This window comes from Engystomops pustulosus, chromosome 11 (assembly GCF_040894005.1).
Source record: "Engystomops pustulosus chromosome 11, aEngPut4.maternal, whole genome shotgun sequence".
Lineage (NCBI taxonomy): Eukaryota > Metazoa > Chordata > Amphibia > Anura > Leptodactylidae > Engystomops > Engystomops pustulosus.
Genome location: NC_092421.1, coordinates 19481609 through 19506898, shown reverse-complemented (window position 1 = coordinate 19506898; position 25290 = coordinate 19481609). Strand labels below are relative to the sequence as shown.

At 42.8% G+C, this 25290-nt stretch overlaps 2 protein-coding genes across 5 annotated transcripts in view; one reads left to right on the top strand and one right to left on the bottom strand.

Annotated features, from left to right (window-relative positions):
• STAMBPL1 (STAM binding protein like 1) overlaps window positions 1–25290 on the bottom strand; it is a 59288-nt gene that overhangs the window by 2160 nt on the left and 31838 nt on the right. For 3 of the 4 annotated variants that reach the window (XM_072130859.1, XM_072130861.1, XM_072130860.1), the window contains exons 2-9: window positions 23252–23335; window positions 21176–21393; window positions 21019–21094; window positions 17289–17384; window positions 11024–11393; window positions 10545–10669; window positions 6808–6945; window positions 4142–4254 (exon numbers count right to left, since the gene is read on the bottom strand). In XM_072130859.1, coding sequence (XP_071986960.1) covers window positions 4142–4254; window positions 6808–6945; window positions 10545–10669; window positions 11024–11393; window positions 17289–17384; window positions 21019–21094; window positions 21176–21393; window positions 23252–23281 — 1166 coding nt within the window. In that variant the 5' untranslated portion in view covers window positions 23282–23335. Of the gene's footprint in view, window positions 1–4141; window positions 4255–6807; window positions 6946–10544; window positions 10670–11023; window positions 11394–17288; window positions 17385–21018; window positions 21095–21175; window positions 21394–22039; window positions 22165–23251; window positions 23336–25290 lie in introns of those variants that run through there. The other variant, XM_072130862.1, reaches the window with a different exon arrangement.
• Window positions 14330–25290, top strand: part of ANKRD22 (ankyrin repeat domain 22) — an 83939-nt gene continuing 72978 nt past the window's right edge. Inside the window, exon 1 of the mRNA XM_072130865.1 lies at window positions 14330–14355. Coding sequence (XP_071986966.1) covers window positions 14345–14355 — 11 coding nt within the window. The 5' untranslated portion in view covers window positions 14330–14344. The remainder of the gene's footprint in view (window positions 14356–25290) is intronic.

The window sequence follows — 25290 nt, the reverse complement described above, 5'->3', positions numbered from 1 at the left end:
TACATGTTACAGATACGGTTATAAACATATCTTACGAGAGGAACATTATGGGGCAGATTTACTTACCCGGTCCATTCGCGATCCAGCGGCGCGTTCTCTGCGCTGGATTCGGGTCCGGCCGGGATTTAATAAGGTAGTTCTTCCGCAGTCCACCAGTTGGCGCTGCTGCGCTGAAAAGCATCTGAACGGGCTGGAGTTCACCGGCTCGGGCTGAGTGAAGGTAAGCGCGTCCCGAGCGACACATTTTCCGTTCTTAAATGCGGCGGTTTTTCCAAATACGTCGGGTTTTTGTTCGGCCACGCCCCCCGATGTCCGTCGCGCGCATGCCGGCGCCGATGCGCCACAATCCGAACGCATGCGCCAAAGTCCCGGGGCAATTCAGGTACAATCGGCGCAAATTTGAAATATTCGGGTAACACGTCGGGAAAACGCGAATCGGGCCCTCAGTAAATGACCCCCTATATGTTACAAAACAATTACAAACAATGTTCTGTTACTTAATTGAGACTTACTTGCTTGTTGCTTGCTTTCTTAATGTAACTAGTTACATAATAACATATATGCATACATGTATATGTATGTTATGGTACAGCATAATAATAATAATTCTTTATATAGCGCACACAGATTACTCAGCACTGCACAGAACTTGCCAAATTGGTCCCTGTCCCCAATAGGGCTTACAATCTTATCATCCTACCAGTATGTTTTGGAGTGTGGGAGGAAACCGGAGTACCCAGAGGAAACCCACGCAAACACAGAGAGAACATAAGAACTCTTTGCAGATGTTGACCTGGGTGGGATTTGAACCCAGGACCCCAGCACTGCAAGGCAAAAGTGCTACCCACCGTGCTGCCCTAATTTATACAGGTTTGCATATAACATGTTACATTACAGACTACGGCTACCTTTGAATTTGGGGACATGCTAACTAAGAATGGTAGCGTACAATATGACATGGCTTGCAGACACGGTAGCGTAGATAAAGACACAGTTTACAGACAGTTAAAAACGGGTTACCTACAAGTAATCGAGGGGGGGGGGGCTTACTGCGTTACAGTAAAACAAAGTTTAGTAGGGGGGCACTGTGCGCTGCCCCTGTGGCCGGCGCTGTAACCTGTACCACCAAAGCACAGCGTTCCACAGCGTGCCGAAGCACTGGTTGCTGCATTTGCACGGGTTCACTTGCCTATCGGCACTCTGATGACGCAAATTATGGACGTACCTGGCTGCCTGTTACCAGCGCTCTATTGTGCCTAATACAACCCAATACAGACCCGGAGCTCTGGTCCCTGGTGGCAATGATGCCTGGTATGTGGTGCAGAGCCGTATTTGTTCACAGGTATGATAAGCTGGGGGGCGTGTGACAAATAGTCCTGGTCAGCCTGGGCTACAGGGCATTTTGGCTGCACCGGACATCGGGGAGTGCGCGCGTGGGAAGGGGGGAGGGCAGTTAACACAGGATGCAAGCCTTGGATGGATTGCAAACAAATTAAACATACTACTTAAAAGGACACCTGTCACCACATTATTCACAAATAAAGCTAGTGGCAGGTTCCCATAGAGCCCTGGTAACTAACTGACCCCCTTCTTTTAGCTAAAAATTGTTTCCCTCAGATTTCCATATAATCAACTTTATAACTTTACCTGGTATTCAAGGATGTCTAAAGCGAGTCGAGGTGGGCACGGGCATTTGGAGCTGAATCCAGCAGCTCCTCTCCATGCTTTCTCTTTTTTTCAGAAGTAATGTCATATGACCAGGGTGACATCATCACAGGTCATTTAGCCTCCTAACATTAGCAAACTGTACACCAGGCATATATCTCATGAAATTACAGCATATCACATCAAATCACATCAGCTTGCATGGAGAGGAGTAGAAGACCATGCAGGCATGCTATAATTTTTTATGCAGTCAGGTATGTGCATAGAGTACAGATTGCTAATGTTAAGAGGATAAAGGACCTCTGGTCACATGACATTATGACATGCCCCCGACTCACTATAGATCCCTAGATACCAGGCAACTTTGATTTTAACTTTGATTTTATGGGGATCTAACAGAATCAATTTTTACCTAAAAGAAGGGTGTCAGATAGTTACTAGTATACTCTATAGCAGTTATGGCGAACCTTTTAGAGACAGAGTGCTCAAGCTACAACCAAAACCCACTTATATGTCGCAAAGTGCCAACATGACAATTTAAGCAGTAACTTATTGATCCCTGCTGTATCACAGGTTTTAATCGTATTGGCTTCATGCGTTCACCAATACAATAGAAAGATGATGGAGACATTTGGATTGTAGATTCCTTTCAGGGTCCCCTGAAGAGGAAGGATCAGGGGACCCAGAGCAGGAGCTCCAATGACAATCCATCTCTATCCACACCTTCTCGCTCCTCCTGTAGTCCTGGCAGCCAAGGATGTCACTTTAAAATAGCGCGGAGCATGGCACATCCTGGGCTGTATTGGACCACAGGGGAAAGCCTTGAGTCCTGTCTGGAAAATTGGGGTGAAGGCCTGGGTGCCCACAGAAAGGGCTCCGAATGCCACCCCTGGCACCCGTGCCATAGGTTCTATAGGAACCTGTCACTAGCTGTATTTGTGAAAAATATAGTGACAGATTTCCTTTAATGATGTAATCTGTGGACACCCAACTATCTGAAATGTTATGTATCATATTTTGCATATTGCTTTTAACTGTTAAGATTATTGAGATGGTTTACGTGATAAATAGCTATCCAATTTTTGGATTTTTGGTGTATATAAATACTGTGCTGTGCGATTTATCTACTTTAACCCCATAGCGCAATAAGACGTACCCTTACGTCTTACTGCGCATGGGGGAGTATGAAGAGGGCTCACGGGCTGAGCCCTCTTCATACTCACCGGACATTTGCTTCATAATGAAGCAAATGCCCGTCGCTAACACCCGCGATCGGTGCTTGCACCGATCGCGGGTGTTAACCCTTTGATCGCCGCCGGCAAAGCTGCCGGCGGCATTAAAGAGCCGGCGGCGCGTGGGCGCCGCCATCTTGGCTCCGATCGTCACTCCCCGTGACGTCACCGGGGAGCGGCGATCCGTTGCTATGACAGCCTCGGATCACACAATGATCCGAGGCTATCATGTTTTAGGCCATCTATTACAATGTGCGATCTGCACATTGTAATAGATGGTATGCAAAATCCCCATATACTGCCATACTGTAGTATGGCAGTATATGGTAGGATCAATCAGACAACCTAGGGTTAAAGTACCCTAGGGAGTCTGAAAAATAGTGAAAAAAATAAATAGAAAAAAGTAAAAAAAAAAAAATTATATTAAAAAAACATAAAAATTCAAATCACCCCCCTTTCCCTAGAACTGATATAAATATAAATAAACCGTAAAAATCATAAACACATTAGGTATCGCCGCGTCCGAAAATGCCCGATCTATCAAAATATAATAACCGTTTTTCACTGCGTTTAACCCCGTAGCGGAAAATAGCGCCCGAAGTCGCAAATGGCATTTTTTTGCCATTTTGAAAAATAGAAAAAATTCTATAAAAAGTGATCAAAAGGTCGCACAGTCCTAAAAATAGAAGCATTGAAAACGTCATCAGAAGTCGCAAAAAATGATACCACTCACAGCTCCATACACCGAAGTATGAAAAAGTTATTAGCGCAAGAACACGGCAAAATGAAGAATTTTTTTTCTGTACAGGAGGTTTTAATTTTTGTAAATGTATGAAAACATTATAAAACCTATACAAATTTGGTATCCCCGTGATCGTATTGACCTAATGAATGAAATAGACCTGTCATTTGGGGCGCACAGTGTAAGCTGTAAAAACAAAGCCCACAAGAATTGGCGCAAATGTGTTTTTTCATCATTTTCACTGCATTTAGAATTTTTTTCCCGCTTCCCAGTACACGGCATGGAATATTTAATACCATCACTACGAAGTGCAATTTGTTACGCAGAAAATAAGCCATCACATAGCTCTGTACACGGAAAAATAAAAAAGTTATAGATTTTTGAAGGTGGGGAGTGAAAAATAAAAACGCAAAAACGAAAAAGGGCCTGGTCCTTAAGGGGTTAAGGTGGATATTGGGAAGCAAAATCAAAAGAGTATGTATTCACAATGCAGTGTACTTACTCGTTGTGCTTTGGTGAACAAACAATAGCGATGGCTTCAGGTAGCATGAGCTGGTAAGAACAGTGAGTGTGAAGATCTACGCTGGACAAGAAAGCCGTCTGTGTTGGATGTGTCTGTAAAGAAACAGAATAATTCATTACTGATCCAGGTTACATAAACTATGTACTGTAGTCTGGTGCTACAGTACAATAAAATGGTCAGTAAGTAGTAGTAGTAGTCGTAAATCAGAAGTACAAGCAGGGGCGTAACTTGAGGGGGTGGTTGCACCAGGGCCCAAGAGGTTTAGGGGGCCCTTATGGTGTGACTTTCCCATATGAGAAGACTATTACTATAAACCATACATTATAGTCGGGGGCCCGGCACAGACTTTGCACTGGGCCCATCAGCTTCTAGTTACGCCACTGAGTACAAGAGAATATAAAACAATGTGTAATACATTGTATCAGACAAAAAACTCGAAAACAAAGAATACAAGTTATTTACAACCAGAAATAACATGAGCTCTTATTTTTATAGATCTAACGAAGGTTTGGCATGCTTTACAATATAAAATCAGATTTGAATCCAACTTTCTCACACCTTTGTCAATTTTTGTGGCCAGTCAAATTGTCCAGAACAAATGTCTGGAAATAATAATTGGAAGAGAAAAAACCTGAACACATCATCACTGTATTTGTATTTGTACTTCTGATAATCTGTAATTCATAATAAGGCAAGAATAATTTCTCATAATACAAATGTTAACTTCTATAGAAATCCGAAACATCTGCTGGAGCATTGTTGCCTTTTGGGGACCATTTTTAGATGTTTGATACTAAATTTCCAAATTCTTCCCCAAATTATTCCCCAAATATGAACTGCTATAGGGTAGCTAGGAGGATCCAATCGGGATGGCTGAAATTGCCTTTGTGTCACAGGTGACCCTGTGATCCATGTGTTCCCCTGTGCCGCGCAGCTTCCTCGGCCCGCACCTATGTCATGGGTGCCCCTGCGATCCATGTCGCGGATCTGGTCCCGGTCTTCTATGTCCTGGCTTCCACTCCCATACAGGACTAGACCCTACGCGCGCCCACGCTCTATAGGGCACATGTGGCGGTAATCTGTGATTTAAAGGGCCAGAGTCCTCCGAATTGGCGCTCGCATTTCCAGCTCTGCTATATAACTCTGCAGCTCTCAGCTTCCCCTGCCGGATCTTCAAGTTATTATCCCTGAAGTGAAAGCCCTCCTGTGTTTCCAAGTGTTCCTCCGTGTTCCAGCGTTTCTAGGATTCCTCTGTGTGTCTGTACTCCAGTGTTCCTCTGTGTTCCTGGGATTCCTGTGTTTCCTGTACCCCTGTGGCAGTCCTGTATTCCTGTGGCAGTTCTGCATTCCTGTGGCGGTCCGGAGGTCCTGCCATCCTGCCGAGGTCCTGCCATCCTGGCGAGGTCCTCCCATCCTGCCATCCTGCCCAGGTCTTGCCATCCTGAGGTCTGTTCCTATGTCCAACTCCGGTGGTCTGTCCGTGTGGTTCCTACTCTGGTGATCCATTCCTGTGCCATCCTGTGGTTCCCGTTTCCTGCTTCCCTACCTTGGCTGCCACCGTGGGCCTAGTCGCAGCCGTGGAACAACCTGGTGGCACCTTGCCGCAGCAAGACCATCTCATTTTGCGGCGGGCTCTGGCGAAGACCAGGGGCCACTTAGACTCCGGTCCCGGGTTGCGACTAGTACCATCATCCCCCGCAGTGGTCCAGAGGGTCCACAGACTCTTCCCTTAGAGACTTTTCCCTACAATTTTCCCCACACGTGTGACACTTTGCTTGTTTGGATGGGCACCATCACAGAAAAGCTTCTAGTTTACCCTTTCTTGACAATATGGTCCATAGACTAGTAATAATGATCACATTCAGAATATGATTTAATGTAGATGTATCACAGAATATTCATTTTATCATGGTTTTATCACTACAATAAAAAACTACACACACCCTTCGAAAAGTTTTGGGCTAGGGCTCTATGTCATCCATGTGCAAGACACGACCACCTTTTAACCACCCGTGGAAAGACAAAACATGGGACAATTATAATAATTTTTTTATTATTAAAGATAATATTGTGTTTCAATTAGTATATGGTTGTTTTGCTGATAAATTTTCCAGATTCCAATTCTGCAAGCAAATAACACCCAAACTATAACTCATTGTAAAAAGACCAAAAAATAGCCATAAACCAGAGCATAACTAGACACCAGTGGGCCCTGGTGTGAATTTTGGATAAGGGCCCCATATGCCTAAACTCTTTGTACTATATGCTGCACAGACATATAAACCCAGCACCATACTCTTCCTAAGGGCACATTCACATGGCCGTCTGCGGGGACGTACATGCGGCCGCAAATTTGATCGCGATCACACCCCCTGCAACCACAATCATTATACCTCTGGCCATGAAATAACTGTAACTGTGACCTGTAACTTTGGTGCCATCTATAGAAAGTATTTTGAAAAGATTAACCATATTTGCCATATGTGCCATCCAGTCCTTAGACAAGATCCAAGAAGAACAATGGCAAGATACCAGATACCAGTCAAATATGAGTTAGTGTTTTTGGTATTTTCTATAGCAATGAAATACTGAGTAGTCTGGTCTTTGTAGGATATCAGAACCAATTTCCTAAATGTTCTACTTACATGGATCCAGCCCAAGGTAAGAAGATTGTGCTGATCTTGTACATTGAATAATTCTTCCACATTCTCCATGTCACAATAGTCTGGCCCTGCAGACTGCTTTGGTACAATTACATGTGTAATGGTGAATTCATCGTGGGTCTGCCAAATAGAAAAAGCAACAAGAGACTAAGATGTAAATTGATTAATTTACATTGATACATTTAATAAATTGCAATTGATAAATTAGTAAGGATAGGACTGTGCAAAATAAATCAAACTTCCCAAAGTAGTCACCGATTAGACAGAGAATCGGTCACACTGGGGCACACTTGCTAAGGGTCCATGGACCGCGATTCCGTCGGGTTTTCCCGAATATTGCCGTTTTGTACCGTTTTGGCCCAGGTTTTTGGCGCACGCAATCGGATTTTGGCACATCAGCGGCGGCTTGCATGCGACAGAAATCAGGGCCGTGGCCGTTGGACAACCCGACGGATTCGGAAAAAACTAAATGTGTCGCAAGATCACGCACTCACATGCACCAGGAAGAAGAAGGTGAACTCCGGCGGACCTCGGCGCAGAAGTGACACATGCAGGAAATTGGACGCACGACCTTAGTGAATCGCGCTGGACCCAAATCCTCGTCGGTCAACGCACCGCAGGATCGCGACGGGACAGGTAAGTAAATATGCCCCAATATTGTCCTCATGCCCATCGCTGAGTGTTTGGTCATAAGTAGTGCAGGGTCTGAGGGGTGTAGCATAATATCCATTTTTGTGGCTGAATCACAGAAACGTGTTCCATCCCCTTAACTCCTACACTACACAATGTATGAATTATTTTATTTTCCAATGAATGATCCTTCAAGTTGGGTGAGAAAATGAAAACAGCCCTCCCCAAATCATTTTAATTTTCTGCACTCATATACTTTTCAGGACAGAAAATAAAGATTTTTGTGTGAGTGTTACTTTGAATGGAACCCGTCACCAGCTTTACACCACTAAACTACCAGCTCCCTCAGGTAGGGTATGAAATACCTATTTTATTAAAATTGAGCCATTTACCTATTGAAAATCCCAAAGTCATGTAGAAATAAGATAAAGTGATGCTTCTCTTCCAGCCACTAAAAGTGACTCCTCTCTGCCAATAGTGACTCTTCTCAACTTATTTACATATGACTTTGGAGCAAAGTCTATTTAATAGGTAAACAGACAAGTTTTAACATAAAAGAGGGAATTCTAGAAAACATTTTATACCCTACCTGATGGAGCACACACTGCAAATAATGTAACTCGTTTGGAAGCATCTAATAATGACAAAGGTTCTTGTATAGATAATGGATAAGGTATTTATTGCAAACTACCTGCACCAGGATCTTATTTTACACGGATAATTGAGTCTTATCCTGAAATAAGTTTACAGGCTCCGAAAATCATATATTTCTTCCCATAGCTGTTAATGACCGTCAGTCAACCAACAATTTGAACATGATACTTAGCGGTCCAATACATTGTAATATAAAATATTAAGAACAGTACTACTTCGACTATTCTGACTCTGTGCTGTATACCAACACAAACAGATACTAAAAGAGAACCTTTTACACGGATTTGGGACCCTAAACCAACTACAGGTCCATATAGCTTAGGGTTAGAGATGAGCGAGTATACTAGTCCGAGCTTGATGCTCGTTCGAGTATTAGAGTACTCATAACGGCTTGTTGCTCGGACGAGTATTTCGCCTGCTTGAGATCGAGCTTTTACACAGTGAAGAACACCTTTCTGCACTAATGTCTTCTGATAAGTTAGTAGATGTATGAAAACATCTGCAATGTGTTCTTCACTGAAGAACACATTGCAGATGTTTCCGTACATCTACTAACTTATCAGATTCTTCACACATATTGTTCTTCACATACTATTGTGAAGGTCACCGTTCTGCACTTGTAGTAGATGTACGGAAACATCTGCAATGTGTTCTTCAGTGAAGAACACATTGCAGATGTTTCCGTACATCTGCTAACTTATCAGAAGACATTAGTGCAGAAAGGTGTTCTTCACAATAGTATATGAAGAACAATATGTGTGAAGAACATATTGCAGATGTTTAACACGGGTCATTCATTTTTGAAGTTCCACGAATATTCCATTGCATAAAAAAAACGAACAAACAGGACTGACTTCCTTATTTCTCAATAAAATGACACATTTTATTGCAGAGCCTTGGTCCCCTTGAAAAATGCTCGAGTCTCCCACTGACTTCAATGGGGCTCGTTATTCGATACGAGCACTCGAGCGTCGGAAAAATTTCGACTCGAGTTACGAGCACCCGAGCATTTTAGTGCTCGCTCATCTCTACTTAGGGTTCAAAAACAGCCTGTATCAGCTCTCTATGAGGACCCCATGTAAAAAAAATAGCCTGTATCAGCTCTCTATGAGGACCCCATGTAAAAAAAACAGCCTGTATCAGCTCTCTATGAGGACCCCATGTAAAAAAAACAGCCTGTATCAGCTCTCTATGTAAAAAAAAATTCAGTAAGAGTTGTATGTTCCTAACTTATTTTATTTCACAAGTAAACCTAACCAGAGACGTAATTGTGTTCACACAATGCAGATATTTTTACAAAAATGACTTGTTCTTCCCATTTCTTAAATACTTATCTTAATTATTCTAATGGCTTTATAGAAAAAATAAATGGAGATCTGCAATTGAATGAAAACCCCAATTTCTAGAAAATGATTTTTGCACAGCTGTGACTCACTAAATTATTCACAACCATTAGAATCCCATCTTTTCAGGAGATTAGTTCCCTGAGGAGGTCTAGCCTTTAGGAAGTTGCTCCCTTATTGACATGAGTTGAGTTATGATTCTGAAGAACTGAAGAGGGAGGCATTGGACTGATGCAAAAGTAGGGGCGTAACTTTAGGAGGTGCTGAGGTTGCGGTCGCACCCGGGCCCAAGAGGTTTAGGGGGACCTTATGGTGTCACTTTCCCATATGAGAAGACTATTACTATAAACCATACATTATAGTCGGGGCCTGGCACAGACTTTGCACTGGGGCCCATCAGCTTCTAGCTACGCCACTGTGCAAAAGGTTTTTGTTTTATTTCAGTTTTTTATTTACTTTTTTTTGTGGCCTGACAACCAATCCCCATTAGAGTCTCCAGGTTACCCATTTGAATAGTGTGGTTGTCATGCTGTATTGTATTGTCATAAAGTCTGACATTAGGTATTTCTGGATATAGTAAAAAAAATATAGGTAAGAGTCCCAGAGGCAGGACTAGCAACTATCTGGGGAAAGGTGGTCCATTGACCACCTGCTGTGAGATCGGACTTTAGGAGAGAGTGGTTGGGCTTTGGAAAGGGGTTGGCAATACCAGTAGAACCATTATACAATGTATGACACTATGACTGGACATCATGCAGATGAACCCCAAACCCACCAATATCAACGGAACACATAGACACATGTTATGTGTGGGGGGGATCTTCTATATCACCCCTTAATATGGTCCATATTAAGAAAACATGTACAGCCAAGCGAAGGTACTAGTGTATAAGCTATGTGAAGAAAAATAGCCGACATCTAAACAAACTGTCAGTCAATGTAAAATTAGGGAATCACAGTTTTGTTTTATTGGAGATTCCCTTTACTTAAATAAGTATATGACCAATGAGCAAATTATATTCAATTAGGTACAGTGTGTCGATATATCCTTGTTCAAAGTTTCCTAATGAAGGTAAAAAAAAAAATTCTTACCAATTTACCACAAAGAATCCCACACGTCTCAATTCCTCTACTGGTATTTGGTTCTGCCAGTTGCAAAAATTTTTGCGAGAGATTTTTGGGTAGAACAACTATCCTCAAGCCGTCCACAATCTCATCTGATAAAGAATTTTAAAAAAACATAGTAAGAAAACATTGCATAATAAATAAGGATGACTATATTGATATTGGGGAAGGCTTTTAGGTAGGATGGCACCATATGGTAATCAATTTTAATTGGAAGTTCATCTTAAGAAACCAGTGCCAGTGGGGCATGAGCAGTGCCATGGCACAGGAAGGTTATAGCCGTGTGAAGGTGTATCACAGGTTTAGATCAAATGCAAAACGCATCGGTTTTCTTGTAGAAGTTTTTACTCTCGCTGAATATGCAGCAATAAAGGTGACTTTTACTGGAAAACACTAATTTCATTAATTTTTTTCTTATATTACAGTCTTAGATATCAAACACTTACTCTGTACGGCACTTAGAGTTGCTGCTGGTTTTAAGGCCCTACTTATAGGGGGAGACTGTCCAGCATACATTGCTGCATCATTCTTTACGGTTTTCCCAGATAGTACATTAGCCATTGAATGGCTTTTAGGAGAAGGACAACAAGATATCATGGTTCCATCTGTTTGCTCAGACACCTTAGACTTATGGCTAAGGCTTTCGTGATGCTTCAGCTGGTCTCGGATCAAGTCTTGTTTCCGGAGCTGATCTTCAAAAAAGTTGAACTGCTCAGTCTCTATTTGTTGCTGTCGTAGCTGCGCCACCCGCTTCTTCTCTGCCTCGATGAGTTGTTGCTGTTCCATTTTCTTCAGACATTCTGCTTTTCTCTCATTCTAGATAAAAATATAACAAGGTAGATGCGTGAAAAACAAAAGATCATCTGTTTCTGTGATAAGATCAGAAGATAAAGGGCGGCACAGTGTGTGTAAAAGGATTGTAATCCAGTGTGGGTGCAGGCTAGCAAGGTTCAACTCACAACCTCAGGGTTACCAGGATATCCAATACAGGGAAGCAGCACTCCATGAGGTTCAATTCTTTATTCACATGTGGACAAGTGCAACGCACCAGCTAAGGCCCCTTCCACACTAGCGTTTTTGACGCGCAGAACTTGCATTGCACTCTGTCCCATTGTTTCCAATGGGTCTTTCCTCATTTGCGTTGTTTTTCATGCGCGTGCTTGCGTTTGCTTTGACGCGCGTCAAAATCGCAGCATGCTCTACTTTTGCGTTTCACGCCAATATTTCCCGCCCCATTCAAGTCTATGGAGACGCATCAAAAATGCATTGCACTCGCAAGCATTGCAAGTGCAATGCATTTTAAATGGATGGGTTGCTAGTAGAGATGAGCGAGCACTAAAATGCTCGGGTGCTCGTTACTCGAGCCGAACATTTCCAGATGCTCGAGTGCTCGTTTCGAGTAACGAGCCCCATTGAAGTCAATGGGAGACCCGAGCATTTTTCAAAGGGACCATGGTTCAGGAATAAAATGTGTTATTTAATTGAAAAATAATGTCTTCTGATAATTTGCAAACATCTGCGATCTATTCTTCACTGTTCCGTGCGTATATTATCTCCCGACAAGTTAGCAGATGTAAAGAACAGTGAAGAATAGAATAAAAACAGTGAACACAGTGAACACAGTGAACACAGGATCATTTAAGATAAAAACACAGTGCAGAACACAGTGCAGAATAGATTACAGATGTTCGGCACATCTGCTTACTTGTCGGGAGATACGCGCGGAACGGCGCGAACAAAATAGCATGTGAAGAACAATATATATGTGTGTGAAGAACACATTGCAGATGTTTAAATACATCTGCAATGTGTTCTTCACACATATATATTGTTCTTCACATGCTATTTTGTTCGCGCCGTTCCGCGCGTATCTCCCGACAAGTAAGCAGATGTGCCGAACATCTGTAATCTATTCTGCACTGTGTTCTGCACTGTGTTTTTATCTTAAATGATCCTGTGTTCACTGTTTTTATTCTATTCTTCATTGTTCTTCACTGTGTTTTTTTTAATTAAATGCTCGATCTCGAGCAGGGGAAATACTCGTCCGAGCAACGAGCCGTCTCGAGTACCCTAATGCTCGACCGAGCATCAAGCTCGGACGAGCATGTTCGCTCATCTCTAGTTGCTAGGTGACATGAATAATTAACATGCTCGAGATCGAGCATTTAATTAAAAAAACACAGTGAAGAACAATGAAGAATAGAATAAAAACAATGAACACAGTGAACACAGGATCATTTAAGTGAAAAACACAGTAAAGAACACAGTGAAGAATAGATTGTAGATGTTCGGCACATCTGCTTACTTGTCGGGAGATACGCGCGGAACGGTGCAAACAAAATAGTATGTGAAGAACAATATATATGTGTGTAAAGAACACATTGCAGATGTATGGAAACATCTGAATCAGTCGGGTTGTCCGACATCCACGCCCCCCATTTGTGTCGCATGTAAGCCGGCGCCGATGCACCACAATCCAATCGCGTGCGCCAAAAACCCGGGGCAATTCAGGGCAAAACAGTAAAAAAGTCGGGAAACCCAACAAAAATGTGTCCGACTGACCCTTAGTAAATGTGCCCAATGTAGCCATTTTCAAGCATTGTGAGACAGTGTTACAAGGTGGGTTTAAATCCCCCACAGGATATGACATCATAATTGATTAATAGCAACAAGTGAAATAGTTTTACATATCGGAGGTGTTATAAGTGTACAAAAAATAAAAGTGTATACTAGCAGCTAAGTGCAATACAATTTGACAGTGTAAAAGTTTTATTTTCAGTGTAAATAAAATTAGATACAAGATACCATAAAGGCATTTACCACATCGCGCCGGCATGGCACTAGGAGAGCGCATGTCCGGTGATTGGTAAGAGACCACCACACTAATCGTAACTCTGAAACTGAAGGATGACTAACGAACTGTGCGACACTTCGAGTATCCACAGCAAGCGTCCATACCTGTATATCATAGAAGTGTAACCCCGAACAGCGGCACTTGGACCTAGCGATTGCTCGCTTTCAGTCTTGGCACTGTTATCACAGGTGTCACAGCAACTATCGCGAGAACTCTCCTGGTATGTCAGTGGCCATCTTGGATAAGGGAAAGAGGTGTACATGGATAAGCTTGTCCTCATAGATCCACCCTATTTATGCATTACGCATACTTTACTGTTAGGAAATATTATATTGTTGTGTCTCTATTGATCTTTATGTATCGCACTAACCATATTGTTTTGGTTGTTGTTCTTTCACCTTGATCACTCTTCATATGGGACCAAGGGACAATCACCGCTATTCGCTGCCAAGCTCCAACCAGAGTTATCTTAACAGTCTGCTATTATTTTATCTATTTTTCTAGCCATGCCGTTTTCTTTGCAAACGTAACAATTCTCACAAATTTTGCAGTCGGATATTACAATGGGAGGGAACCAGTGTTGGGACCATAGCATGCAAGGTCGGAAGCGGGTGGTCTGACTCCTTAGGGTACCACGGCAACACGGTCGGAGGCTAAACGAGTGAAAATGAACCATGAAAATACTGACTTTGGACAAACCGTCCAGGAGACATATCATAAACCCTGAGACCGATTGCTACAGTATCCCTGGAACACAAGTTGGAATCCCTTACCTGCATATCCTTTGACTGGCCATGTACACTTCTTTCCCTTATCCAAGATGGCCACTGACATACCAGGAGAGTTCTCGCGATAGTTGCTGTGACACCTGTGATAACAGTGCCAAGCTCCGAGCGAGAAGGGTTACGCTTCTATGATATACAGGTATGGCCGCTTGCTGTGGGTTATATGGTTAGGGCGATACATAAAGGTCAATAGAGACACAATAATATAATATTTCCTAACAGTAAAGTATGCGTAATGCATAAATAGGGTGGATCTATGAGGACAAGCTTATCCATGTACACCTCTTTCCCTTATCCAAGATGGCCACTGACATACCAGGAGAGTTCTCGCGATAGTTGCTGTGACACCTGTGATAACAGTGCCAAGACTGAAAGCGAGCAATCGCTAGGTCCAAGTGCCGCTGTTCGGGGTTACACTTCTATGATATACAGGTATGGACGCTTGCTGTGGATACTCGAAGTGTCGCACAGTTCCTTAGTCATCCTTCAGTTTCAAAGTTACGATTAGTGTGGTGGTCACTTACCAACCACCGGACATGCGCTCTCCTAGTGCCATGCCGGCGCGATGTGGTGAATGCCTTTCTGGTATCTTGTATCTAATTTTATTTACACTGAAATGTGTCAAATTGTATTGCACTTAGCTGCTAGTATACACTTTTGTATTTTGTACACTTATAACACCACCGATATGTAAAACTATTTCACTTGTTGCTATTAATCAATTATGATGTCATATCCTGCGGGGGAATTTAAACCCGCCTTGTGACACAGTCTCACAATGCTTGAAAATGGCTACATTGAGTTAGCTGGAACGTTGCACTTGTCCACATGTGAATAAAGAATTGAACCTGCCTCCCTGTCTTGGATATCCTGGTCTCCGTGATAAGGATATAGAATAAAACTTAAAGGAAATCTATCACCAGGATGGAGGATTGTAAACCAAGCACACTAATATACTTGTGTGCTCCCCCTCTGGCAGGATCTGCTCTTCACTTAGCTTTTTATGCCCTGGTTTTCACAAAAAAAGGCTTTGAAAATTATGCAAATGAGTCTGTGGGGCTCCATTTGCATAATTTAAATCCCTTTTTAAAAAAAAACAGGGCATAAGAAGCTTAAAGAAGAGCAGATCCTGCCACAGGGTGCACACACAAGTATGTCAGTGTGCTTGGTTTACAATCCTTCATCCTAGTGGTAGATTTCCTTTAAAGCAACTTCCCGTTACAATCCATAGAACGCTGAAGTCTAAAGGTTCTAGACTGCGACAGTCTCCTTATGCATTTTAGACTGGTGTGTAGACTTTTTCATAGTCACATATACAAGGAGACGCCAGTCTAAAATGTGTAAGCTGTCATGTACAACTCAGACTATCTGGTGCTTAGGAGAAGACTGGACTTCTTCAAGATCCACTGTGGCTAAAAACAGTCTTCCCTTCTTTTCTTGCATTCTTAGAGTATGCAAATGGCAACCCTGCGTCTTGCACTCACCATTGGAGCCCAATTCTCACTGAAGTGACTCTGGACTATGACTATGGACTGGTGCACTTACATTATGCAAGACTCACTATTACTACAGCTTTAGGATGCTATGAGCAGAACCTTTAGATCAGTGGTGGCGAACCTATGGCACGGGTGCCAGAGGTGCCACTCAGAGCCCTTTCTGTGGGCACCCGGGCCAGACACCAGACAGTTCCAAGAAACTTAAAAGATGCTGCTTTCAGTCATATTTTGATACTTACTTCGCTACTTGGGACTGTAGGAAGAGGGAGAATTTGTGAGGGCCGAATTATCTTTGGAGGACCTTCTGCTGGGCCCACGATTCTCTGTGTACAGAGGGACATTGGAAAGAAGCTAAAATGATGAAAAATTCCCATCTTTCTACTGTGTTACTGTCCTCAGGAGGCCAATATGATTGTTGAAGAACAGGGAGCAGTAAGATGCTTTACTTTTTGTTTCGTACCTTGCGATAAATAAGGGGGGCTTTGGGTTGCTCTTTGGGCACTCGGCCGCTAAAAGGTTCGCCATCACTGCTCTGGATCCTCTTGGAGGAGTATTCTCACAGGCAATGCACCAATTTTACTACAGTTGTGACAGATTAGATTTTTTTATGGCGCTCCTAGTAGTTTAAGTGATTGGAAAAAGAGGAAACTCTTACAGACTGCAAAGATGTATTAAAATGCAGTTCTGCGGGTTAGCAGCTTAAGACCTAGCGGGCAGCAGGATCCTATAAAATTTCCAATTGAAGGTTACACCAAATTTTTGACTTACTTTATGCCAGAAAATTTACCTTTTAGACCACGCACACTTTTCTGTAGAGTGCTAATGGGTGAAAATCTGTCAATGGGAGTCCTTTTTACATTCTTTCGGACCCTTATAATTTGTCCAAATATGTAGGTGGAGTATAAATAGTCTAAAATGGCAGGAAGGTTACCCTCTATTTTATAAATGCTGAAACATGTTATTATATTTAGCTTTTCTATTCCAACATTGCCATGTTAAAGGGGTTGTCCGAGAGTTATGAAAAAAAAGTAAAAGTGGTCGGAGGGGCCTGCTTAAAAAAAATAAAGATCTACTTACCTTCCGGTGCCCTCCAGTGTCCTGCGCTGCTGTCGCTCCGGTCCGGGCGCCATGTAAACAAACATGGCCGCCGGAGCAGTGCTGGATTCAGCTTCCGGCCGGACCTGACAACCTTCCGGCCCCCATACACAATGCTGTAAATAAGGACGGATAGGAGTGGCCGGCCAGAAGCTGAATCCTGCGCTGCTCCGGCGGCCATGTTTGTTTACATGGCGCCCGGACCGGAGCGAAAGCAGCGCGGGACACTGGAGGGCGCCGGAAGGGAAGTAGATCTTTATTTTTTTAAGCAGCCCCCTCCAGCCACCTTTAAATTTTTTTTTTTACAACTCTCGGACAACCCCTTTAAGGGCTGAGTGCCGCCTGGATGTAGCTAAAGGAATATATTGCTTATTTTCATGATAAAGCATCTGTATCACATTTCACATCAATACCTGTACATGACCTTCTTCCTATTTCAAGAGAATTATGAAATCTAATATCGACTTTCTGTACGACTTACAATATCTTTCATATAGTCTTGATATTCCAGATGATATTTCTTGAGAAGATCTTTTTTTAGATAATCTGTCCTTGGAAATGCAACCTCTTTTAATTTCTTTAAGAAAAAAAAAAAAGGGAGTTACTTTATAGTATCGGACATCTTGTAATATTCCAAAATAATGCCAGTCACCAAATTACAAACAAGATAGCGTATGTAGGTTTGTTCTTAAAGGACATCTACCACCAGGTTCAGGAATTGTAAACCAAGTACACTGACATACTGGTGTTTGTCCCCTCTGGCAGGATATGTTCTTCTTTAAGATTCTTATTCCCTAGTTTTAAAAAAAAATTATAATTTAACAGAGCCTGGAGCCCCTCAGGCTCATTTGCATAATGTTTAAAGCCTTTCATTCTTAAAAACAAGGGAAACTTAAGAAGAGGACATCCTGCCAGAGGGGGCATTCACAAGGATGTAAGTGTGCTTGGTTTACAATCATTGATCCTGGTGGTAGATGTCCTTTCACCCACTTTTGACCAGACCTTAAAAGGCTTTTATGGCCGGGGCATTTTTAGTGACTTTTCATACTTACAGGTCTAAGCACAGTAACTTTTTTTTTGTGCAAAACATTTTACTGCATTTTTTTACACCTATGGATAGTTTAAAATAAAAAATGTTACCTTTTTCATATGGGGATGGATGGGGATGAGTTAAAAGAAATCAATCACATGGAATTATTGGTTGTAACCCAAGCATACTTACTTGCTGGTGTGTGACCCCGAAACAGGATCCATTCTTCATTTATCTGTTAATTATTTTCCTGAAAAAAAGGACTTCAAAAATATGCAAATAAGCCTCAGGGGCTCCTGTGTACATCACAGAAGCCCATTCAGGCTCCCTTGGCTGTCAGCAGCAGGGGAAGGGAAGAGCCAAAGGAAGGTGTGAATAATTTCCAGCCAATTGAGCCAGTAGGGTAAGTATGCTGGAGTTAAAACCACTAAATCCATGTGGTTAATTTCCTTTAAGTTGAATTTGTATGCAAGCCAGAAAGTTTACATTTTGTAAGTGGAGCTGCAGTCAAAACTGGATTTTGAATATTTTGGGTTGCCATGGGAACAAAGATTAACAAAAAAAACATCATTGCAGACACCTTAGATAATTCTTACAGCTGACCATAGCATCCAGATCACAATGGGCACAGAGGTTCATCTGTAACTAGGAGTAGCCTGGATGGTGTTCTTAAGCCGGGAACTGCCTGTAGTAGAGTCCTTTTATATGCATGGGTGTCCCATATACAGTATATACCGGCGTATAAGACGACTTTTGAAGACAGAAAAATCTTCTGTCTAGTCTGGGGTCGTCTTATACGCCGGTAACCCCGCCGCCCGCCGGGTATTCACGGCGGCGGTTGGGTCCCGGTGCATGGAGAGGGCTCACGGGCCGAGCCCTCTCCATAGCCGGTAAGTCTTTGCTGCATATTGCAGCATAGTGCTAGCACCGATCGCGGGTGTTTTCACAGCGATAGCGGCGCATTCTCACCCTCGATGTCTACTCACCCTCGATTCTGGCCCCGATGTCTGCGCGGCTCGTCTTCAGTCTTCCGCGCCGTCTTCTTTCTTCTGCTGGGCGCCGCCATGTCTTTCCCTGGGGCGGCGCCTAGTATGACGTTAGCAGCGGCGCGTCATACTAGGCGCCTGCCGGGGAAGATCAATGGCGGCGCCCAGCAGAAGAAAGAAGACGGCGCGGACATCAGGGGAGCAGCGCAGCACATCGGGGCCACCGGAGGGTGAGTATATAAGTTTATTTTTTTTTTAATGCTGGGCTGGGCTGTGCTGTATACTACTGGGGGCTGTGCTGTATACTACTGGGGGCAGTGCTGTATACTACTGGGGGCTGTGCTGTATACTACTGGGGGCTGTGCTGTATACTACTGGGGGCAGTGCTGTATACTACTGGGGGCTGTGCTGTATACTACTGGGGGCAGTGCTGTATACTACTGGGGGCAGTGCTGTATACTACTGGGGGCTGTGCTGTATACTACTGGGGGCTGTGCTGTATACTACTGGGGGCTGTGCTGTATACTACTGGGGGCTGTGCTGTATACTACTGGGGGCAGTGCTGTATACTACTGGGGGCAGTGCTGTATACTACTGGGGGCTGTGCTGTATACTACTGGGGGCTGTGCTGTATACTACCGGGGGCAGTGCTGTATACTACTGGGGGCTGTGCTGTATACTGCCGGGGGCTGTGCTGTATACTGCCGGGGGCAGTGCTGTATACTACCGTGGGCTGTGCTGTATACTACTGGGGGCTGTGCTGTAATGGTAATGTTGTTGTTGTATGCCTTATGTTTATGAGCGACAGTTTTCCGGCTATATACCTGCATGTCATAAGAATTTAAATTAAAAAAAGGACCATGTTAAATTCAAATCTGTTTTTTTTTTAATTTTTACCAGTGTTTTGTATGCGTTGGAAAAGGGGTAGTCTTATACGGCGAATATATCTTAAACTCTATATTTTAAACAGGAAAGTAGGGGGGTCGTCTTATACACCAGGTCGTCTTATACGCCGGAATATACGGTAATTTATAGTGGGAAAAATGTTTCCATGAAAGGGTTGCCCCAATCATGAGGATGAGATTCCATGATGAAGAGGAGGCTGAGCAAGGGTCTTGCTACTTCAGTTAACTCGATATGAATGCTTATGGCGCCAATTTTCAATCCATAAAAGTTGGATGGAGCGATTCATAGACAAAAACATAGCATATATTATTGTATTTTTTCGGACTATAAGGCGCACAAAAAATCCTTTGATTTTCTCAGAAATCAAAGGTGCGCCTTATAGTCCAGTGCGCCTTAAATATGAACCGTACTTACAGACAACAGCTCCCTTGTACTGTGCACAGGTCTGCCACCTGCTGGTCATTCATCCTTATAATCAGGTGCGCCTTATTGTCCGGTGCGCCTTAAATATGAACCTAGACATTTTAGCAGGCATGTATTGATGGTGAGCCTTATAATGCGGTGCGCCTTATAGTCCGAAAAATACGGTATACATAAAAAATGCAGAGAGCCAACTCTCCTGGTGAAGAAAAGGTGTTTATTCACCCAAAGTTAAGGTGCAGCGTTTCAGCCACTGAATGGCATGCTTGAAAATGCATTTTTTCAGGAAACATTTTACTTACCTGTGATTCTGGTTGGCTAAGGCTTGCATCTTAATTTGGGTCATAACCTATACATCACTGTGCTACTCCAACATTGTTTTTTTTTAGGATATCTTATACATGGTACAGCAGATCTGCTTGGTTTGGATTAATTTGAATTGGACTGAAGTGCAGACAGGATGCCATTCATTTAAAGGACAATCCTGGGGAACCCATGGGGGCTTGGGTAAGCTAAACAAATAAGGTGTACTAAATCTGTTCTGGCTACTGGTTTCATACGGGGAGGACTTATAAAACCTTTTCCAGCAGGCATTGTTGGTTTTGGGGGGGAGTGGGGTACCATTCTGGTGACAGGTTCTCTTTAAAGTTTTAGAATGAAACTGAACACCACGGACATGTGACAGACAGAACATCGGTGATCTCCCAGGTCACAGTTTTGGGTCTCACAACAGAGTGCGATATGAAAAAAAGAGGAATTTTTTGGTGCATTTTCTATTGTTAACAACCATTGTATTTTAAAGGAACATGATCCGGTTTATAAAAATATAGAAAAAGATATGTGAGAACTTATGAAATAATAATTCCAACCTTCAAAATAACCTGTTTTTCTGGGATTTCACATTGCTGGTAGTCTCGGTGATTAGGCAGCTTCTCCACAAACAATCTGTAACATAAGAGAGATTACACAAACTATAGCAGGAATTGGGAAAATAAAGGTCTACAGAAAACAGCTTAAAATCCTCACGTGATGAATTTGTTGTAGAGAACAAAGGCATTTTCAAGATTCCCTTCATCCAGATACACAGAGGCCATTCTCTCCATTTCTACTCCAGAACGGAAGTAGCGCCTGGGCGTAATGTCCTCATTGATGGTGATGTTACAGCCCAGCTTGCTCAGGGCGCGGACACGCTCCTCGGGGCTCAGGGATACATCCGTGTGATCGGGCATAGCTGCCAACTTCTTCTACAGAAAATACATTTAATAAGGATACAAATTTACACCAATCAATAAAAATTATTCTGAAGAAATCTGCCAGACCAATATTGGGTGCCTACAATATGCAAGAGGATCGTTGCTTTGTTACTTGATTCTACAGAACCTATTTTTCTATAATAATATCTGACACATTGGGGGTCATTTACTAACGGCACGAATTGCGTTTTTACGCCGGGTTGGCAGAAAATTACCGTTTTGCACGGAATTGCCCCGGGTTTTTGGCGCACGCGATCGGATTGTGGCGCATCGGTGCAGGCAGGCACGCGACGGCATGCATGGCCGTCGGAAAACCGGTCGGATTCGTAAAAACCACCGTATTTTTTTACAAAAAATGTGTCGCTTGAAACGCACTTACCTGCACCCAGCCTAGCTTGGTGAACTCAGGCGTACCTCGGCGGACTTCAGCGCAGCAGCGACACCTGGTGGACATCGGGCACACGACCTTAGTGAATCGCCGGAAGACACGAATCAGCGTCGGAGAACCCGCCCCTGGATCGTGAATGGACCGGGTAAGTAAATCTGCCCCATTTTCTCCTATAAATACCATTATACAGAGATCCACAGGCATATAGGATGAGGTTGAGAATCTTGAGTAATGTTGTACATATCTTACATTAAGAATCTTGTATTATTGTTTAGAGCTTCAAGAAATCCCCCAGCATTCCTTGCTGGCTCAGATGATTGGCATTTTGGGGAGATGTTTCTTTCTACCAGGCAATGTATACAAATCTGATGTCACTGAAAAAAAATAATGGTCCCACTGCATTATCAGAGCTCAGCTAGGACCTAAATGGGTTTCTCCAAAGAAAAACTATATATATAGAAAAAATATATATATGGTACTTCTCAAGATACTCACTTTTAGAATTATGACCGTACCCCTCTCCCGCCATTGTGAGGCTGACATGTTATGAGATTAGGTCATCCAACAACGAGCAATGTAGATCATTAAGGATGAGTGGACTTGTTCCAGTTCGGGTACTGAACCCACACCGGTTACTCCACGTGGGGTGGGGGTGTGATGGCTTGGTAAGCAAACCTGAATCTCTGTCCAGGTATGGGAACTCTTAAGTAAATATATAATTTCATAATCTATATAAAAATTATATAATATTACGGTTTTGATCTTTGGAAGGTCTTACATACCATAAAAATGTTCAGCAAGCAAGAACATACAGTAACATATGGGAAGAAACCCGACATAAAAGTTTTGGAGCTGTTAACATGCCTTGTCAGCCTTAAACTAGCATTTGCATATTTTATAGTTTTCAATAGAAATGAAAAAGAACAAGGTCAACCACGTAGGATGGACCAGGGGCGTAACTACAGAGGTAGCAGCCATAGCAGCCGCTATGGGGCCCACAGTGTCAGGGGGCCCCGTCATCTGACCTGACACAATAAAGAATGGAGGATGTGCAACATTATATCTATATTGTACTGCACATGTCCAGCATAATATGTATATGACATATACTGTGATGTATATATGCAGTATCTGTGATGTGTACATGGTGTCTGTATACACTGTATGTGAGTATGTTGCATATGGCACTGTATGTATGTGTATATGCACATGAGTGTATTTATATGTGTGAGTATACTAATATGTATATTTTTAAAGTGGGAAGGGGGCCCCATGCAGTAGCCTGCTAGGGGGCCCTGTCTCTCCTAATTACGCCACTGGTATGGACTCTTTTATACAGAATATTTTCTAATTTGTAATAAGATATATTTTAATATATAACAAATACATACATTAATATTCGATATTATATATGTAACAGCTTAAAAACGCAAATAAAGAAAAGAAGTTGAAATGATTCACCAGTGATGAAATGGAGATGGTCTGCTCCATGCCGTCTTCAGAGTTGATGGGATGGGGCTGGTAATAGCTTTACAATCTGCCCATCTGCGAACAGAGGAGAAACAAAGACAATCAATACTTCACAAGTATCATATAACGTCAGCTTCTCCGTTCTGTATGAATCACTGGTCGATACAATGGCCCAGAAATGATAATGGTCTTAATGAGCCAGGAGTGATGGCATGACAGTAATGTTCAGCATATACAATCCCATTCTGTGCCGATTAGAAGCCGCTTTGCTTCTGCTTAGAATTATGATTTACAGAAAACAGTGGTGGGGGGGGGAGGGGTGATGACAAATAGTAGAAAAAGAGAACATCACTAACAGGATTAGTACAGAGGGAATATTCCTCTTCTCGAAGAACTTAGCACAATGGCCTTGCAGGTCTGGAGGCCGACAGCTACATCAAGCTTTTGCTTTCCTCTTATTCTTTCTTATATTTCCTCCCACACACCTGAACACTACAAAATAATCTTTGTACTGTATAGACAAAGGAGCATAGCTCATAAATATTAAGACTACTGGTAAGGAAAATTCCTGCGCCCCTAGATTCATTGAAGCTTTATTTGGAGGATATCAAAAATTGGTCAGCCATTTTGAAGATTTCGGAGAGCTACTGTTCAATCATAAAGATTCGACATAAATGCAAAGAGAAACGCTATTACTCCTATAATACTACTACTTATTATAAAACTTTATATGTTATAGGAGGTACCAGAAGTATGATCATAAAGTCTTCAGAGATGACTAAACAATGTATACATAAGCCAATAGCAACAGTCGAATCTAATGACCTAGCACACAAAGAAGTCAAAGACAATCTCAATGTGATTGGAATACCAAATATAGGCCAAGTAAAATCAGCAAATAAAGTAATGTACATAACAATACATAATCAGTTGAAAGGCTTCAACATGAAAGGAAGAACAAATTAAATGTCCAGTCATGGAGTCTAGAAAATAAAGTGGAATCATAGGTACATACAGTGACCAAAGAGTAGCTCGAGGGTAAGTATGGGTCAACTAATATCAAGAAAAAGAGGTTCAATTTGTAGTAATCTCCTACTTGGTCTTAGATAGAGATGAGCGAGCACTAAAATGCTCGAGTGCTCGTTACTCGGGTCGAACTTTTCCCGATGCTCGAGTGCTCGTATAGAATAACGAGCCCCACTGAAGTCAATGGGAGACTCGAGCATTTTTCACTGAAAGAGCACATTGAGAGAACACTAAAGAAGAACACATTGCAGATGTTTGCAGATGTTTTCACTGAAAGAACACATTGAAAGAACACAGTGAAGAACACATTGCAGATGTCCCGTACATCTGCTAACTTATCGGAAGACACGAGCGCCGAACGGTGTTCTTCACAATAATATATTAAGAACAATATGTGTGATGAACATTATGGGGGTCATTTACTAAGGGCCCGATTCGCGTTTTCCCGACGCGTTACCCGAATATTTCCGATTTGCGCCGATTTCCCCTGTATTGCCCCGGGATTTTGACGCACGCGATCGGATTGTGGCGCTTCGGCGCCGGCATGCGCGCGATGGAAATCGGGGGCGTGGCCGAACGAAAACCCGACGTATTCGGAAAAACCGCTGCATTTAAAAACCGAAAATGTGTCGCTTGGGAAGCGCTTACCTTCACCTGGTCCAGCTCGGTGTATTCCGGCGCGTTCAGATGCTTTTCAGCGCAGCAGCGCCACCTGGTGGACGGCGGAGGAACTACCTTCATAAATCCCGGCCGGACCCGAATCCAGGGCTGAGAACGCGCCGCTGGATCGCGAATGGGCAGGGTAAGTAAATCTGCCCCTATGTGTGAAGAACACATTGCAGATGCATGGAAACATCTGCAATGTGTTCTTCACACATATTGTTCTTCACATACTATTGTGAAGAACACCGTTCGGCATGCGTGTCTTCGGATAAGTTAGCAGATGTACGGAAACATCTGCAATGTGTTCTTCACTGTGTTCTTTCAATGTGTTCTTCACTTAA